At 44.6% G+C, this 20,167-nt stretch overlaps 2 protein-coding genes across 5 annotated transcripts in view; one reads left to right on the top strand and one right to left on the bottom strand.

Moving 5' to 3' along the window:
- Positions 1–9,392, top strand: part of LOC133538422 (dynein, cytoplasmic 1, intermediate chain 2a-like) — a 49,870-nt gene extending 40,478 nt beyond the window's left edge. For both annotated transcript variants that reach the window (XM_061880044.1, XM_061880042.1), the window contains 3 exons: positions 610–750; positions 6,538–6,663; positions 8,940–9,392. In XM_061880044.1, the coding sequence (XP_061736028.1) occupies positions 610–750; positions 6,538–6,663; positions 8,940–9,053 (381 nt within the window). In that variant the 3' untranslated portion in view covers positions 9,054–9,392. The remainder of the gene's footprint in view (positions 1–609; positions 751–6,537; positions 6,664–8,939) is intronic.
- Positions 9,393–15,439: 6,047 nt separating this feature from the next.
- LOC133538418 (electrogenic aspartate/glutamate antiporter SLC25A12, mitochondrial-like) overlaps positions 15,440–20,167 on the bottom strand; it is a 75,334-nt gene continuing 70,606 nt past the window's right edge. For 2 of the 3 annotated variants that reach the window (XM_061880037.1, XM_061880039.1), the window contains 4 exons: positions 19,743–19,881; positions 17,770–17,928; positions 15,909–15,999; positions 15,440–15,847 (listed from right to left, as the gene is read on the bottom strand). In XM_061880037.1, coding sequence (XP_061736021.1) covers positions 15,670–15,847; positions 15,909–15,999; positions 17,770–17,928; positions 19,743–19,881 — 567 coding nt within the window. In that variant the 3' untranslated portion in view covers positions 15,440–15,669. Of the gene's footprint in view, positions 15,848–15,908; positions 16,000–16,097; positions 16,246–17,769; positions 17,929–19,742; positions 19,882–20,167 lie in introns of those variants that run through there. The other variant, XM_061880038.1, reaches the window with a different exon arrangement.

The following is a 20,167-nucleotide window of genomic DNA, read 5'->3' as shown; positions in this document are numbered from 1 at the left end:
GGCTCTCACGGTAATACACTTTAAAAAATTTGGCTTTCATGGCTCTCTCAGCCAAAAAGGTTCCCGACCCCTGCCCTAAAGAGACCACGAGACACTCTGCATGTGCAGCAAATAGTCACATTGCTGAGGTTCAATACAAAAAACTGCATTCACAAAGATTAAAGCTGATCAGTCGCTTTAATGACCTACTCAGTGGCCTAGTGGTTAAAGTGTCCGCCCTGAGATGGGTAGGTTGTGAGTTCAAACCCCGGCCAAGTCCTACCAAAGACTATAAAAATGGGAGCAATTACCTCCCTGCTTGGCACTCAGCATCAAGGTTTGGAATTGGGTTTAAATCACAAAAAAGGTTCCCGGGAGCGGCCACCACTGCTGCTCATTGCTCCTCTCACCTCCCAGGGGGTGATCAAGGGTGATGGGTTAAATGCAGAGGACAAATTTCACCACACCTAGTGTGTGTGTGACAATCATTGGTATTTAAACTTAACTTTTAACTTAATAAGCTGTCAGTACAAACTGCAGCAACAATAACAAACATACTGACTTCTTCAATAAATACCTCTGTGTTAAAAGGATTGTGATCATTTTATCCCCTGTTGGACGTATTTGCAGAACAACAAGCCGCTCTACTCATTCGAGGATAACTCGGACTACGTGTACGATGTCATGTGGTCGCCCACTCACCCAGCTCTGTTTGCCTGCGTGGACGGCGTTGGACACCTGGATCTGTGGAACCTCAACAACGACACCGAGGTACAACACTTAACGTTCTTAATTTCCTCAATGTCCAGCATCTCAGCAACCATTTACGGCCTAGTGGTTAGAGTGTCCGCCCTGAGATGGGTAGGTTGGGAGTTCAAACCCCGGCCGAGTCATACCAAAGACTATAAAAATGGGAGCCATTTCCTCCCTGCTTGGCACTCAGCAGCAAGGGTTGGAATTGGGGGTTAAATCACCCAAAATGATTCCTGGGCGTGGCCACTGTTGCTGCTCACTGCTCCCCTCACCTCGCAGGGGGCGAACAAGGGGATGGGTCAAATGCCTAGAATAATTTCGCCACACCTAGTGTGTGTGTGACAATCATTGCTACTTTAACTTTGTAATTTGATGATATCTTGTCAAGGGGCGAGGCATGTAACCATAGGAACATTTCATATCACGGTTATCGTGACCAAAATGATCACGGTATTGCTGAATGTGTTCAAAAAGTACTTTGACACACACTCAAATCTTTTGACCAAGTCATTTTTTTTAGATAACTAAAATAAATAGAGACACTGTTAGAAAACCCACTATTTTGTCTCTTATGCTTGACAGATTGTGTTTTAGTCTTAGTATTGTATCTCTTTCAATGGCTAAGCTTTTATTGTTTTGAATATTGTTTGTACTGTAGCACTTTAAGATTTATTTAAATGAAAAGTAGGTAACAAATAAAAATGTTATTTTCCAATATTTCTTCCGGGCCTTGTCCTCCTCTGTTCAGCGGTCCTCGTTAGGTTCAATGTGCACAATTAAACAGCTTAGTTGCTCAGACTGCAATGTGTTTACATAAGTTCAGATCGAAGAATGTTGTTTTGTTGATGGGGATTGTCGTTAATGGCACTTGTTTTCTTATTAACATTTAAAGGGGAACTGCACTTTTTGGGGGGAATTTTGGCAATCCTTTACAATCATTATGAAAGACATTATGAGATTTTTTTTTTTTAATGCATTCTAAATATTAAATACATTTGATAAAAAGTCAAATTACAATAGAGCCTATGTTAGGTGCCTATAAAACTTCCAAACACCTCCATGAAGTATTTATATACATGATGTAAGTACCATATTTTCCGCACTATAAGGCGCACCTTCAATGAATGGCCTATTGTAAAACTTTGTTCATATATGAGGCGCACCGCATTTTAAGTTGCATAGAATAGATGCAACAGTAGAGGCTGGGGTTACGTTATGCATCCATTAGATGGAGCTGCGCTAAAGGGAATGTCAACAAAACAGTCAGATAGGTCAGTCAAACTTCATTAATAGATTACAAACCAGCGTTCTGACAACTCTGTTCACTCCCAAAATGAATAAACAGCTGTTTTATTATTTTCCCCGATTCAATAAACAGGTAAAAAACAGTCTGATACTGTTACGGTAAATCAAACGTAAATCACGATGTAGTAACACTCGAAATAGTGCAAAAAACTCAACGTTGCTCAAAGGATAATGTCACACGAAACAACACACAAAATAAACATGTAAAGCTCACTTTATTAAGTTATTCCTCATCCATGAATCCCTCTAATTCTTCTTCAGTGTTGGAATCAAACAGTTGGGCGAATACGGCATCCAACATGTCTCGTGGAAGTCGTCATTAAAGGAGTCAGTGTCGCTGCTGTTAATGTTAAATTCTCTCACTACTGTTCTATTCCTGTCTTCTACTGTGTGACTGATCACCTTGACTTTAAACTCAGCGTCGTAAGTGTGTCTCTTAATAGGAGACATTTTGGGCTCTTTACATTAACACACAGAAACGGCACGCCTCCCGCACTCTTCTTCTTCTATGGGGGAAAATTAAGTCGGCGGCTGCTTATCGTAGAAGAAGAAGCGCACTTTATCTCCTATGGGGGAAAATGAAGTCGGTGGTTGCGAGACCTGTGGTGGCTCAATATTGGTCCACATATAAGGTCCACCGGATTATAAGGCGCACTGTCAGCTTTTGAGAAAATTTGAGGTTTTTAGGTGCGCCTTATAGTGCGGGAAATACGGTATATGTAATAATAATAATAATAATAATGGATTAGATTTATATCGCGCTTTTCTATTGTTAGATACTCAAAGCGCTCACAGAGAAGTGGGAACCCATCATTCATTCACACGATGGTGGTGGTAAGCTACATCAGTAGCCACAGCTGCCCTGGGGTAGACTGACGGAAGCGTGGCTGCCAGTTTGCGCCTACGGCCCCTCCGACCACCACCAATCATTCATTCATCATTCATTCACCAGTGTGAGCGGCACCGGCGGCAAAGGGTGAAGTGTCCTGCCCAAGGACACAACGGCAGCGATTTGGATGTTAATAGGTGGGAAGCGAACCTGCAACCCTCAGGTTTCTGTCACGGCCGCTCCACCCACTGCACCATGCCGCCCCATTATTATTATTATTATTATTATTATATGTGTAATGTGGTAACGGGCACATATCCGGGTCTAATTTGGCTGTCAAAATATATCGACTTGTCGGAATACATCCTCAGCCTTTTTCTATTCAAGTGAGAGGAATGATTTATGATCTGCAATAAACTTCCAGGGAGCAGGGAAGCGAGGAAACAGCTGACCACTTGATGATGTCAACATAGGCGTACTTGTAATAACAATATCATTAATACTTGGTTCCTATTAAGTCACAAAATGTAAATGGACTCTTGTTGGTGCCTTTTGGATGTTTTTTAATTGGATTTTATGGGCGGAATAGATGGCCTCCCTTTGGCTCCACTGTAAGCAGGCTTTTATTTGAGTTTTTTTTACAAGTGGAAGTGCATTAAAATTCTTTATGCGGTATAGGGACGGCGTGTCGCAGTGGGAGAGTGGCCGTGCGCAACCCGAGGGTCCCTGGTTCAAATCCCACCTAGTACCAACCTCGTCACGTCCGTTGTGTCCTGAGCAAGACACTTCACCCTTGCTCCTGATGGGTGCTGGTTGGCGCCTTGCATGGCAGCTCCCTCCATCAGTGTGTGAATGTGTGTGTGAATGGGTAAATGTGGAAGTAGTGTCAAAGCGCTTTGAGTACCTTGAAGGTAGAAAAGCGCTATACAAGTCCATTTTTTTAATTTTTTATAGCTCGGTTGGTAGAGCGGCCGTGCCAGCAACTTGAAGGTCGCAGGTTCGATCCCCGCTTCCGCCATCCTAGTCACTGCCGTTGTGTCCTTGGGCAAGACACTTTACCCACCTGCTCCCAGTGCCACCCACACTGGTTTAAATGTAAAAATTAGATATTGGGTTTCACTATGTAAAGCGCTTTGAGTCATTAGAGAAAAAGCGCTATATAAATATAATTCAATTCACTTCACTTCACATTTCATATTGATTGGGAATGATAGGCAAACTTAAAAGTAAAGTTCCTTTTTAAGTTAGCGAGCTGGCTCGGGTCAGTCCATGAGTTTATCACAGTTTTTCATCATTTTCATTTAAAATGGTAATGCTACGGGTCGGGAGTTTTACAGCGGTTATTATTAATAGTATTTGTTGTCACATTCCTACAGTGTTGCCTCACTGCGCTCTCAGGGGATCTTGGCTTTTTAAGTGCCCTTTAGTACATCGGGATTTGAGAACCTGTTGAATTTTCATGTTAAAATGAAATAAGTGTGTGTGAAAGCTCGAGGGGGGTTGCAATCACGTGACCTTGAGGCACATCCGGGCACTTCCGGCTTTCAGGCGTCGTCCACAGCCCCTCCAGGCTACTGTTTATCTACCTGAAGCAGTGCAGATTTGGCCGTATTTTTACATTTTTTTAGATGCAAATAGGTGGCAGAGGGGTTAGTGCGTCTGCCTCACAATACGAAGTTCCTGCAGTCCTGGGTTCAAATCCAGGCTCGGGATCTTTCTGTGTGGAGTTTGCATGTTCTCCCCGTGAATGCGTGGGTTCCCTCCGGGTACTCCGGCTTCCTCCCACCTCCAAAGACATGCACCTGGGGATAGGTTGATTGGCAACACTAAATTGGCCCTAGTGTGTGAATGTGAGTGTGAATGTTGTCTGTCTATCTGTGTTGGCCCTGCGATGAGGTGGCGACTTGTCCAGGGTGTACCCTGCCTTCCGCCCGATTGTAGCTGAGATAGGCGCCAGCGCCCCCCGCCACCCCGAAAGGGAATAAGCGGTAGAAAATGGTTAGATGCAAATATAAAAGCCATCATGAAAAAAACATTTGAAATGGGATGGAGTGGATTTATGCACTCTAAAGAAAAATATATTTTTAATGATTCAAAACATTGATCGTCACCAAAACGTTACTACTTGCTACAATCTCACTTCATTTGACACTCACAGTATTTACAGAAGGAAAGATCGGAGGCACATCTGGGGGGTCCACAAGTTAGGCATGAATGAGTGAAAGACAAAGTTGGACTTATTCCTGCACGGCTAAGTAGCGTACTTGGTTGACATCACCAGTGCCGTGCTGCTGGGATTGTGACGCTAATGAGAAAAAGTTTATTTGCAGTTGATTTCCTGCTACAAATATTAGTCTCAACTCCAACTAATGTCTGCAGTTGTTTTTATGGTGTGAAACTCATATTTTGTCTCATTTTTGTGATAAATGTCCTGTTGTCCAGCAATGTTTGCTAGCGATAGTAGGTTTCAGTATATGCTGTTGAGAGATGTATTCATCTGCTTTATTAATACTATTAAGGATATGTTCTTCATGCCAAAAAATATCACCAAAGAGGTTATAATGTTGTCATCCGTGTAGAATAAAGTGTCATGTCTTGTGATCTTGTTTTGTTTAGTTATGTTCTGTTTTGTTTAAGACGCCATTGTTTCCTGTTTTTGCACTTCCTTGTTTGCTTTGTTTCCATGTCAACCCATTAGTTTTCACCTTGTCCCCATGTCACGCACCTGTTTCCACTAATCACCACAGTATTATTTAAAGCCACAGTTTCCAGGTAGTCAGCCTGGCGACTGTACCTCTGTTACTCATGCCGGTCCATAGTTATGCTTCTTGCCATGCCACATAAGTTTTTGTTTTTTCATGTCACAGATATTGAGTTTTGTTTCATGTTAATAGTTTCTCCCTTAGTGAAAGTTTTGTTTTCACAGCCAAGTTTTTGTATCACCTTGTGAGTGCCTTTTGTTTGTTCCTGTTTTGAGTTAAGATTAAACCATGTCCTTACCTTCACGCCTTGACCGCTCCAACTTTCCTTTGCCTTCCGGGAAAACAAACCCCAAAGTCCACGCCTTGACATAAAGCACCTGTCTTTCCTGCACAACAACAAAACTTTTAGTTTCTCTTATGAAACTTGAGGAAGAAAATATGGTGGATTGGACCAACAATCACGGTATTTATTATTAGGACTTAACATGGCGTTAGTTTATTTGTAAAACCAGGTTTTTGTAGTTCTATTTAGGCATACCATAGCAACTTTATGTATAAAGCCCTTTGAAAAGAAGCACAGTTGAAGAACAAAGGGTGCCGTGTGCCTCTGGCTTGGTATACTTGCTCGCCCCGGTAGAAACTATTTGCTTGCCTAACAGAATTGCTATTGCGACATCCAGTGGACACATTTAGAACGGCAGTTTCTTTCATTTTAAAATGCAGCTCAGTTTTACACTTGGTTAACTTATCCCTGTTTTGGGCTGCATGTCTGACATCTCTGGATTAGTTGGATAATTAAAATAAAAAAAGTCATCCATAGGTTAGTAAACCCATAGCTGCAGTCTTGCTAGTATCAGTGCGGAGGTCATGGTTCATGTCACTTTAACAACTAAGTTTGGAGTCTCTCTTTTTGTTCTGATGTACTGTTAGTCTGGTGCCTGTTGCGTGATCACATGACCTCACCTGCAGGTCCCGACAGCCAGCGTGACGGTGGACGGGAACCCGGCCCTCAACCGGATCCGATGGGCTCATTCCGGAAGAGAAATCGCTGTGGGAGACTCTGATGGCCAAGTTCTGGTCTATGAAGTCGGAGAGGTGAACAAACTCATTTCAATCTCCTTACTGTCATTTTGCTCACACTACTTGTGTTGTCTCCCTCACTGCTGCACACTGCAAACCCTCTACTTGTGTTGTCTCCCTCACTGCTGCACACTGCAAACCCTCTACTTGTGTTCTCTCACTCACTGCTGCACACTGCAAACCTTCTACTTGTGTTGTCTCCCTCACTGCTGCACACTGCAAACCTTCTACTTGTGTTGTCTCCCTCACTACTGCACACTGCAGACCTTCTACTTGTGTTGTCTCACTCACTGCTGCACACTGCAAACCTTCTACTTGTGTTGTCTCCCTCACTGCTGCACACTGCAAACCTTCTACTTGTGTTGTCTCCCTCACTGCTGCACACTGCAAACCTTCTACTTGTGTTGTCTCCCTCACTGCTGCACACTGCAAACCTTCTACTTGTGTTGTCTCCCTCACTGCTGCACACTGCAGACCTTCTACTTGTGTTGTCTCACTCACTGCTGCACACTGCAAACCTTCTACTTGTGTTGTCTCCCTCACTGCTGCACACTGCAGACCTTCTACTTGTGTTGTCTCCCTCACTGCTGCACACTGCAAACCTTCTACTTGTGTTGTCTCCCTCACTGCTGCACACTGCAAACCTTCTACTTGTGTTGTCTCCCTCACTGCTGCACACTGCAAACTTTCTACTTGTGTTGTCTCCCTCACTGCTGCACACTGCAAACCTTCTACTTGTTTACATTCTGTCTTTAGTTGATTTGGAAGATGAACACACTTCCAGTATAATACATCACACAATTTCATATCATTTCACTTGACATCATGTCTGAAAAGGAGAGGGAAGGAGCAACACTTTTTAAATCCTACTCCTTTCCCACTTCAGAGTGTTCACAAATATATACGTTCAATTACTGACTTCATTTTGTAGCACAATGACATCCGTGAGTGAGTAATAGAGCAGCTCTTGTAATTTATAATGAAGTCAGTCATTATTAACAGACTGAGATTAATATTTTTATGTCAATAAGGTAGAAAGTGTATCTCATAATTCTTCTTTGTACTTTGTGAGCACTATTCATTTGAACAAGCTCTAAAAGTGGATCATAATTTCTTTACTAATTCCATCATTTAATTCCACATACTGATATGCTAAAGGTTCTAAGTGTTGTACGTGCATACAGATGTTTTAAATTACATTTTCCTCTAAGATTATATTTCTCCACTTTAGTAGAGAAGAATTGTTGTACATTCTTTGGTAGCAGGTTGTAGTTTGCTTTGTACATCATTTTAGCTGTTTGCAATTTTACCAAATCATCGCGCTTTAATATATTTGAGTCAATAAATAAAGTTTTTGTATGTTCTCTATTTCCAACATTATTTATCAATCCAATTGATCTTTTTTGTAACACGGTTAACGAATGTAGCGCACATTTCTAGTTATTTCCTCATATTTCCACACAATAACTCAGATATGTAACACTAGTGAGCAGTAGAGAATATAAAGTGATTTTTGGCCCGGGAAGTATTTGACTTTATTCATTATTGAAATATTTCTTGCCACCTTATGTTGTATGTTTTGTATATGAGATTTCCAGTTCATTTTATCATCTACTAATACTCCCCAAAATCTGGTTTCTTTTACCCTTTCAATGTCTACTCTGTCTATTTGTATTCGTGTATGATGTTCTTTTCTACTGTTACCAAGTAGCATTATTTTAGTTTGACTAAGATTCCAAAATAGTCTGTTTTTGTCAAACCCTTTTTTTTAAATTTGTTCATTTCTTCTGTTATTATGTGTATAATTTTCTGTGTTCTCTCCTGAACAGAAAGCAGTTGTGTCATCTGCAAATAAAACTAACTTACGTCCTTTGTAACTTTACAAATGTGGAATAATCTTGGTCCCAGTATTGATCCCTGGGGTACACCCCAAGATCTTTGCATATTGTTTTCCTGTTGGTTAAATAGCTTCTTACCCAGTTCAAGACCAAACCTCTGATGCCACATCCTTGTCATTATTTGATTGAAATATCATGATTAATTGTGTGAAGTCCATGGATACTTCCGAATCCTTCTTCCTGTTTATATTCTTGTGCCTGCTGGCGACCAATCAGAGAAGAGAGTGGCTGTCACATGGTCCATTGTGGCACCTGGCTTCTCTCAGCTTTTCTAAAGCAAAACCAGCGCGTCTACACGGCGATGTAGTGAAGGACATTGTGAAGTCACGTGTCTTGTGATAAATACTTCTGTCCTTGTTGTCAGCTAACTCCGCCCTCTCCTTCCTTCACCAGCAAATCGCCACGCCGCGAAATGACGAGTGGAGCCGCTTTGTCCGCACGCTGGCCGAGATCAACGAGAACCAAGACGACGCGGAGGAGCTGGCCTCTCAACGCCTGGCGGTCTGAAGCGGCGGCCGGGATGCTCTTTGGGAGCAGCTGGAACCAGCAGACCACAGGTTTCTTCTTCTGCAGCCGGCTGATAATGTCTGCCTTCTAGAAAGGCCACACTCTAACCAGATGCCTTAAACATTCAACTTCAACTTCATTCCGCCTTAAGTACAACTTCCTCCAGCCAAATATTTTCTTTCTTTGCATGTTTTTAATCACTCCTCCTTCACGTCGCTGAAGCAATCACAGATATATACATCCTGGAATGTAAACACTTCATCCTTTTCACATCTTCTGACTTGTAATGTCCTCATCTATGCTGTAAACACTCAGAGATCTATAAAGTCATTGATAATATCTCATTTCTTTTCTCACATATTTAGGGACCGAATGTCCCTTTGGGACAGAGGACCCTATTGTATTTCTAAGGTTTTATTATTATTATTAATACTGCCGCCTCTTTGAGCTGTAATTTGACCCCCTTAACATGCTTCAAAACTCACCAAATTCTACACACACATCAGGACTGGCGAAAATTGCGATCTAATCAAAAAAAACAAACCCCATAACTCAATCAATCAATGTTTATTTATATAGCCCCAAATCACAAATGTCTCAAAGGACTGCACAAATCATTACGACTACAACATCCTCGGAAGAACCCACAAAAGGGCAAGGAAAACTCACACCCAGTGGGCAGGGAGAATTCACATCCAGTGGGACGCCAGTGACAATGCTGACTATGAGAAACCTTGGAGAGGACCTCAGATGTGGGCAACCCCCCCCCCCTCTAGGGGACCGAAAGCAATGGATGTCGAGCGGGTCTAACATGATACTGTGAAAGTTCAATCCATAGTGGCTCCAAGACAGCAGCGAGAGTGCCGTCCACAGGAAACCATCTCAAGCGGATCAGCTCAAAATTGCGCTCTAGCGCCCCCCAGGAAAAACACAGACAAAACTGCTTGTAACTTCCGTTAGGAATGTTGTAGAGACATGAAACAAAAACCTCTATGTGGGTCTGACTTAGACCTACATTTCATACACTGACTTCCTTCAGCGAAAATCAAAAGGAAGTTGGCAAAAACCCCTTCAATACAAAATTTTCCTAAAAAATGTAATACTTGCCTCTTTGAGCTGTAATTTGATTCCCTTAAAATGCTTCAAAACTCACCAAACTCAACACACACATCAGGACGTGTGCAAATTGCGATCTAATACAAAAATCAAACCCCAAAACTCAAAATTGCGCTCTAGCGCCCCCTAGGAAAAAGCACTGACAAAACTGCTTGTAGCTTCCGTTAGGAATGTCGTAGAGACATGAAACAAAAACCTCTATGTGGGTCTGACTTAGACCTACATTTCATACACTGACTTCCTTCAGCGAAAATCAACAGGAAGTTGGCAAAAACCCCTTCAATACAACATTTTCCTAAAAAATGTAATACTTGCCTCTTTGAGCTGTAATTTGATTCCCTTAAAATGCTTCAAAACTCACCAAACTCAACACACACATCAGGACGTGTGCAAATTGCGATCTAATACAAAAATCAAACCCCAAAACTCAAAATTGCGCTCTAGCGCCCCCTAGGAAAAAGCACTGACAAAACGGCTTGTAACTTCCGGTAGGAATGTCGTAGAGACATGAAACAAAAACGTCTATGTAGGTCTCACTTGGACCCACATTTCATTAATTGACATCCTTCAGCAAAAATCAACAGGAAGTTGGCAATTATCCCTTCAAAACAAAAGTTTTGTAAAAGCCTGTCACCTTTTTTTTAAACATTATCTCCTCTGAGCGCGTTTGTTGTGTCGGCTTCAAACTCGCACAGGAGACCCTTCTGATTAAAAGTTGCGCCAAGAGTTTTTCTAACTGCTCCGGTTTTGATTTTACGAGCCTTCAAAGAACTTCTGCGCTGATGCTGCTGCGCTGCTGCCGTGTCAAGATGACCGCTTAAAAGCAGGAAGCACCAGCCTGACCACACACTGCAGAGAAGGTAGGTAATGTGCGGGTAAAGATATGTTGAATGGGTAAAAGCAGGAAACACCAGCAAAAGTCGGTCCCGTCCATTGCTGCTTGCAGCTTTAATTATATTATATTTTCCAATATTTTAGTGTGTCGCCCTGATGCTGTAATTGAGATGCAAGTCCTGCTGGGATCAAACATTTATTTTAAGGGCTAGATAATCTATTTTTTCCAGTCTAAAGGTAAAAAGTGCATTCATTATGCGCTACAGCAGGGGTGCCCCTCGTGTGGATTGTTGGGGGGAGTGTCGCCATCGCGTGGAAGTGGTGGCGGGTGTGTCACCCCATCACATGGATGGTGGAGGGTGTGTCACCATCCCGTGGAGGGTGTGTCACCATCCCGTGGAGGGTGTGTCACCATCGCGTGGAAGTGGTGGCGGGTGTGTCACCATCGCGTGGAAGTGGTGGCGGGTGTGTCACCCCATCACATGGATGGTGGAGGGTGTGTCACCATCCCGTGGAGGGTGTGTCACCATCCCGTGGAGGGTGTGTCACCATCGCGTGGAAGTGGTGGCGGGTGTGTCACCATCGCGTGGAAGTGGTGGCGGGTGTGTCACCCCATCACATGGATGGTGGAGGGTGTGTCACCATCCCGTGGAGGGTGTGTCACCATCCCGTGGAGGGTGTGTCACCATCGCGTGGAAGTGGTGGCGGGTGTGTCACCATCGCGTGGAAGTGGTGGCGGGTGTGTCACCATCGCGTGGATGGTGGAGGGTGTGTCACCATCGCGTGGATGGTGTGTCACCATCGCGTGGAAGTGGTGGCGGGTGTGTCACCCCATCACATGGATGGTGGAGGGTGTGTCACCATCCCGTGGAGGGAGTGTCACCATCGCGTGGAAGTGGTGGCGGGTGTGTCACCCCATCACATGGATGGTGGAGGGTGTGTCACCATCCCGTGGAAGGTGTGTCACCATCGCGTTGATGGTTGAGGGTGTGTCACCATCGCGTGGATGGAGGAGGGTGTGTCACCATCCCGTGGAGGGTGTGTCACCATCGCGTGGATGGTGGAGGGTGTGTCACCATCCCGTGGAGGGTGTGTCACCATCGCGTGGATGGTGGAGGGTGTGTCACCATCCCGTGAAGGGTGTGTCACCATCTCGTGGATGGTGGAGGGTGTGTCACCATCCCGTGGATGGTGGAGGGTGTGTCACCATCCCGTGGAGGGTGTGTCACCATCGCGTGGATGGTGGAGGGTGTGTCACCATCGCGTGGATGGTGGAGGGTGTGTCACCATCCCGTGGAGGGTGTGTCACCATCGCGTGGAGGGTGTGTCACCATCGCGTGGATGGTGGAGGGTGTGTCACCATCGCGTGGATGGTGGAGGGTGTGTCACCATCGCGTGGATGGTGGAGGGTATGTCACCATCCCGTGGAGGGTGTGTCACCATCCCGTGGAGGGTGTGTCACCATCGCGTGGATGGTGTGTCACCATCGCGTGGATGGTGTGTCACCATCGCGTGGAAGTGGTGGCGGGTGTGTCACCCCATCACATGGATGGTGGAGGGTGTGTCACCATCCCGTGGAGGGTGTGTCACCATCGCGTGGAAGTGGTGGCGGGTGTGTCACCCCATCACATGGATGGTGGAGGGTGTGTCACCATCGCGTGGAAGTGGTGGCGGGTGTGTCACCATCGCGTGGATGGTGGAGGGTGTGTCACCATCGCGTGGATGGTGTGTCACCATCGCGTGGATGGTGTGTCACCATCGCGTGGAAGTGGTGGCGGGTGTGTCACCCCATCACATGGATGGTGGAGGGTGTGTCACCATCCCGTGGAGGGTGTGTCACCATCGTGTGGAAGTGGTGGCGGGTGTGTCACCCCATCACATGGATGGTGGAGGGTGTGTCACCATCCCGTGGAGGGAGTGTCACCATCGCGTGGAAGTGGTGGCGGGTGTGTCACCCCATCACATGGATGGTGGAGGGTGTGTCACCATCCCGTGGAAGGTGTGTCACCATCGCGTTGATGGTTGAGGGTGTGTCACCATCGCGTGGATGGAGGAGGGTGTGTCACCATCCCGTGGAGGGTGTGTCACCATCGCGTGGATGGTGGAGGGTGTGTCACTATCCCGTGGAGGGTGTGTCACCATCGCGTGGATGGTGTGTCACCATCGCGTGGATGGTGGAGGGTATGTCACCATCCCGTGGAGGGTGTGTCACCATCCCGTGGAGGGTGTGTCACCATCCCGTGGAGGGTGTGTCACCATCGCGTGGATGGTGGAGGGTGTGTCACCATCCCGTGGAGGGTGTGTCACCATCGCGTGGATGGTGGAGGGTGTGTCACCATCGCGTGGATGGTGGAGGGTGTGTCACCATCGCGTGGAGGGTGTGTCACCATCGCGTGGATGGTGGAGGGTGTGTCACCATCCGGTGGAGGGTGTGTCACCATCCCGTGGAGGGTGTGTCACCATCGCGTGGATGGTGTGTCACCATCGCGTGGATGGTGTGTCACCATCGCGTGGATGGTGGAGGGTGTGTCACCATCCCGTGGAGGGTGTGTCACCATCGCGTGGATGGTGTGTCACCATCCCGTGGAGGGTGTGTCACCATCGCGTGGATGGTGGAAGGTGTGTCACCATCCCGTGGAGGGTGTGTCACCATCCCGTGGAGGGTGTGTCACCATCGCGTGGATGGTGGATGGTGGAGGGTGTGTCACACATCTGCGGTCCCGTCCAAGGTTTCTCATTGTAATCCAATTAAGTTGAGTTTTTTCTTGCCCGGATGTGGGACCTGAGCCGAGGATGTTGATGTGGTTTGTGCAGCCCTTTGAGACACTTGTGATTTAGGGCTATACAAGAAAACATTGATTGATGCTGTCTGATTCCAATCAATGCAAGTCATCACAAGCATACCAACTTATATTTTTGTCTTCATGAAAGAAAGGAATGTTAGACATGCTTGTATTATCATTAAATACATTTAACTTAAAAAAACATCTCCTAAATAAATTAATATAAATGCTACCTCATTCATATAAATATATGAATGAGGTAGATTCCCTCCACTTGGTAGTGTTGCGTTTGGACCAGATGTTCCTCCGAGGGAATTTATGTTGCTGGTCAATCCCAAGTTATTTTGATGACACATAAGCTGATTTTAAATAACCTAGATCAGAATAGGTATTTTGCAATTTATTCCAAAGCTTTGGAGAGACCAACCTAAAAAACAACACATTCAATTCGCGTCGCCTAAGTTGATCTGCAAACACTACGGAAGTCTTGTCTTTTTCAATACCCATACCCCCCCAACCCCCAGAGCGAATCCCCATATCTGTTCTTCTGCTGAACAGGAAGAGATAAGAAGGGAGTTATGGCTAGTTCTCTCATTCCTACAGCTTCAAGGTTAACACATGCACACTACTTAGCAGCCAACCATAAAGAGCACAAATGGAAAAACACTAGCTGTTTTCAAATATGACTATGGAGAAAAGAAATAACTCTTGAATTTGGATATATGTAGGTATCTATCTCCGTCAATAGATTGAAAAGTCTCTGGCCTGCAGAAAAAGTAGGAGCACCCCTGCACTACAGTATAATAAACAGCACTTGTGGTCATGCTTTACTGTTGCTGAGTGACATCTAACTGGGTATTTATATTATTCCTCAAGGTACCATCAATTTGAGCTTTGTACAATAATTGATAGAATGTAATTCTCATTTGGCAACACTGGGGAAGGGAGTTTATATTTATTATTTTCAAAAGTTAATTTTGCACATGAGGGAATGTATGCGGCTCTTTAGCGCCGCCCAAGTGGCTCTCTGGAGCTTTTTCAAAAAAGTATGTAAAATGGAAAAAAATGAAGGGAAAAAAAAAAACATTTTTTGTTTTACTATAGTTTCTGTTGTAGGACAAACATGACACAAACCTCCCTAATTGTTATAAAACACACTGTTTATATTAAACATGCTTCACTGATTCGAGCATTTGGCGAGCGCCGTTTTGTCCTACTCATTTTGGCGGTCCATGAACTCACCCTAGTTTGTTTACATGTATAACTTTCTCCGACATCCTAAGACGTGTTTTATGCCGCTTCTTTTTCTGTCTCATTTTGTCCACCAAACTTTTAACGCTGTGCATGAATGCACAAAGGTGAGTTTTGTTGATGTTATTGACTTGTGTGGAGTGCTAATCAGACATATTTGGTCACTGCAAGCTAATCGATGCTAACATGCTATTTAGGCTAGCTATATGTACATTTTGCATCATTATGCCTCATTTGTAGCTATATTTGAGCTCTTAATTCAATTTATATCTCATGACTATCTGTAAGTAATATGGCTTTTAATTTTTTGTGGCTCCAGACGGATTGGTTTTTGTATTTTTGGTCCACACACCCTCTTTCAACATGTTAGGTTGCTGACCCCTGTAATAGATAAACACAGCATTGACAGTTTGAGGATTTATTCCAATAAAATTCATAAAAATATATATGTTAAATAAATGCTTATAAGACTGGACGTAGCAGACACACCTGAGCTCATTTCACCCTAAAAAAGGCAGCAGCATCTTTTTAGTCACAGTGCTCCCCTGTGAAGAAGTACAAGAGTAACAAACAGCAGAGACCACGTTCATGCAGCATTGGGAGGAGTAAAGACACTTTGCAGGAGCCGCTGGTCACAGCAGCTCAGCGACACTCTCCTCGCTACAGGTGTTGAACTTTGGCAGGAGGAGGCCGAACTTCCTCTCCACGCCAGCAAAGGTGGCGGCCGCCAGCCGATAGCCGCCCAGGTGGTCTCCCGTGACGGGGGGGAGCTTGTCGGGAGCGGGAGAGGACGGCGACCCCGCTGCTTGACTTCGGGGAAGGAGTTGAGTTAGTCACTCAGGCAAAGGAGGTTGGGGGTTTGAATACTTACTGGCCGCCAAAGTCTATGTAGAACCATCTCTGCAGAAGTTCGTAGGTCAGCAAAGTGACGCCGAACTGAGGTGACGACCTGAACACGCGAGCTGAAGGAAGGTAAAGATAACGTTCAAGAAACAACTTCAATTATAACACATGAAGGACAAGGAAACACAAAACACATTTAATTAACTCTGTCGTTGCTTTATAACAACATTGTAGCGAGGTGACTGAACAGGAGGGGTTCTACAGAGTTGTCTCATCCATCCATTTTCTACCGCTTGTCCCTTTTGAGGTCGCGGGAGGTGCTGGAGCCGATCTCGGCTGCATTCAGGCGGAAGGTGGCGTACACCCTGGACAAGTCACTACCTCATCACAGAGCCAACACAGATGGACAACATTCACACACTAGGGACCATTTAGTCAATCAACCTATCCCCAGGTGCATGTCTTTGGAGGTGGGAGGGGCCTATCCCCAGGTGCATGTCTTTGGAGGTGGGAGGGGCCTATCCCCAGGTGCATGTTTTTGGAAGTGGGAGGAGCCTATCCCCAGGTGCATGTCTTTGGAGGTGGGAGGGGCCTATCCCCAGGTGCATGTCTTTGGAGATGGGAGGGGCCTATCCCCAGGTGCATGTGTTTGAAGGTGGGAGGGGCCTATCCCCAGGTGCATGTGTTTGAAGGTGGGAGGGGCCTATCCCCAGGTGCATGTCTTTGGAGGTGGGAGGGGCCTATCCCCAGGTGTATGTCTTTGGAGGTGGGAGGGGCCTATCCCCAGGTGCATGTCTTTGGAGGTGGGAGGGGCCTATCCCCAGGTGTATGTCTTTGGAGGTGGGAGGGGCCTATCCCCGGGTGCATGTCTTTGAAGGTGGGAGGGGCCTATCCCCAGGTGCATGTCTTTGGAAGTGGGAGGGGCCTATCCCCAGGTGTATGTCTTTGGAGGTGGGAGGGGCCTATCCCCAGGTGCATGTCTTTGGAGATGGGAGGGGCCTATCCCCAGGTGCATGTGTTTGAAGGTGGGAGGGGCCTATCCCCAGGTGCATGTCTTTGGAGGTGGGAGGGGCCTATCCGCAGGTGTATGTCTTTGGAGGTGGGAGGGGCCTATCCCCGGGTGCATGTCTTTGGAGGTGGGAGGGGCTTATCCCCAGATGCATGTCTTTGGAGGTGGGAGGGGCCTATCCCCAGGTGCATGTCTTTGGAGGTGGGAGGGGCTTATCCCCAGGTGCATGTCTTTGGAGGTGGGAGGGGCTTATCCCCAGGCGCATGTGTTTGAAGGTGGGAGGAAGCCAGAGTACCCGTAGGGGATCCCGCACAGTCGCGGGGAGAACATGCAAACTCCCCACACAGATCCCGGGATTGAACCCAGGGCATTGGTATTGTGAGGCACATGCACTAACCCCTGAACCACCGCGCTGCTCTTGTTTTAATTAGTTTTGATTCAATTCTATTTTAATACAACAGATGAAGACATGCAAATTAACAGCTTCTCTCCAAGTGATTCAGAGCTTTTCTCCCGGTCACTCACATACACACACCAGTGATTGACTGGGGGATAAAGTGTCTTAACGTGTGTTAGCAAACAGAGGAGTTATGATGCTAACGCACTAGTTGTTTAATATATTTGTCATGGGAATGTACACATTAGGTGTATGTACACATTAGTGTGTTTCTTCTGTCTTCAGAAGTATATCTCATGATGATATGAGACGTCTTATATTAGGGTTCATGTGGCAATTTGCATCATTTAACAGGCAATGAAAAAGAAAAAGACCTATGACTAACTGACCCAGACATAATGTGGTCGTCTTAAGGAGTGTGTGTGTGTGTGTGTGTGTGTGTGTGTGTGTGTGTGTGTGTGTGTGTGTGTGTGTGTGTTATACCTGCGGCGCCCTTCCAGAAGGCCCTGAAGCCTTCCTCCCTGAGGATCTTCCTGAAGCAGTCGATGACCCCGTTGTAGGTGGTCTGGCCCGCTCTGGCCGACACCTGCAGTCTGGTCTTGATGACATCAGCGGGGGTCACCAGGGATGCTGCTGGTACACCTTTAAGGATGATTGACAGCACGGACAAAGTGAGGTAGGAGAAAGAAAGACGAAAAGACTATCATTAAGTATGCTTTTTATTAGGTAATATTATTATTAGGTATTATTATTAGTTACACTTGCACAATAATATGACATCCAATAAAAAGACCTGCCTCAAAAAGTTTGCTTTTTAATATTTTGTTTCTCTCATGGAGCTGGAAAATGTGAGTATGGATAAATGAGCAAATATAAGACACAAAGGATAAATAAATATACACAGTACATAAAAATTAGCTCTCAAAACAGTCTCTCTTGTGAAAGTGTAACTTAACCAGGTTAACAACTTATAAGATTCAATTTGATGCATTAGTGTTTGGAAGGGGTGTAACTGACAATACAAAAATAAAAGCAGCAGACTTTTTACCCTCATGTAAATTGTAAATACTTGTAATGTACTATTTACACATTCACACACTGATGGAGGGAGCTGCCATGCAAGGCGCTAACCAGCACCCATCAGGAGCAAGGGTGAAGTGTTGCTCAGGACACAACGAACGTGACGAGGTTGAAAGAAGGTGGGGATCGAACCAGGAATCCTCAGGTTGCTGGCCCCATCGGTCTACCCACCAAGTAACATTTTTTTTAATCATTACATTTTTATGACAAATCAAATCATTATCATTAAAAGAAAAGAAAGACAAAAAAAATATATATAAATATATATCGAATGGACAAAGAAAATACTTCTGGAGGAAGGTCCTATATATATATATATACACATATACATGTACATATACATATAAATGTATATGAGGGTGTACCTTCCGCACAATTGTAGCTGAGATAGGCACCAGCGCCCCCCGTGACCCCAAAAGATATAAGCGGTAGAAAATGGATGTATATATGTGTATATATATATATATACAAAAGATGTATATATAAATATACGCATATATATATATATATATATATATAAATAAATAAATATGTACCGTATAGCTCGGTTGGTAGAGCAGCCATGCCAGCAACTTGAGGGTTGCAGGTTCAATCCCCGCTTCCGCCATCCTAGTCACTGCCGTTGTGTCCTTGGGCAAGACACTTTACCCACCTGCTCCCAGTGCCACCCACACTGCTTTAAATGTAAAAATTACATATTGGCTTTCACTATGTAAAGCGCTTTGAGTCACTATGAGAAAAGCACTATATAAATATAATTCACTTCACATATATGTATATACATATGAATACATGTTCATATATACACAAACATACACACATATATACATACATACACACATTATGTATATATATACATATAAATAAATGTTCACATATATACACGCACACAAATATATATACACATACATACACACATATATATATATATACATATATACACTAAAACATGTATATTATACATATACACACGCATATATTTGCACATACAAATACATGCATATATACACATATATATATATACATACACATATACACATAAGTATGAATATATACACGTATATATATATATATATATATATATATATATATAAAACACTTGGATGTGCATTAATGTTTAGTAGGCTATTTAAACAGTCCATCTTTAATTAACATGAATATTTGTGTATAAAAATAAGATACATCATCATGTGACCATGTTGAGAGTTTTCCATTCCTGCTCTTTGTACTGCATGAGATGTTCCAATGCAAGTCTACCTACTGTAATGTTTTGTGTAGGATGAGGATTTAAATCATTCCTGACGTGTTCCACAGACTTTTGTTTTTGGCTGGATATATATGTATGTATATATGTATATATATATGTATATATATACCTGCGAAGGCTCCAGCAGCCAGCAGCTGCAGGGGCCCCAAATGTCCTTGCTCATCTGCCAGCTTGTCTTTAGTGTGAGCGTAGACCGGGAAGTAGATGGCAGAGAAGGGGATGTCACGCAGGAAGCAGGCCTTGGCGCCCTAACAAGAGAAACAATGTTTGCTGACTGGGGGGGTGTTGTCATGGTAACAATCAAGCACTCTTCTTTGGCCTGAGGGCATATTTAAGGCTGATGGAGCCCAAGTCCCTGGAGGCAGAGCGGGGCCATCCATCACATGCTAACACATGCTGAGGAAGTCAACTTCTCTAAAGTCTGCAGGCACACGCTCAAACTCCGCCAACAAAACCTGCGCCTGCCAGGAAAAAAGCCACAGGAATGCAGAAAAGCTTGTAACAAGGCCTTCTTTTTTTCCTTTGCATGTTCAA

This window comes from Nerophis ophidion, linkage group LG19, assembly GCF_033978795.1.
Source record: "Nerophis ophidion isolate RoL-2023_Sa linkage group LG19, RoL_Noph_v1.0, whole genome shotgun sequence".
In the NCBI taxonomy this organism is placed as follows: Eukaryota; Metazoa; Chordata; class Actinopteri; order Syngnathiformes; family Syngnathidae; genus Nerophis; species Nerophis ophidion.
Note: the sequence above shows the minus strand (reverse complement) of the source record. Positions and strands in the feature narration are given on the sequence as shown.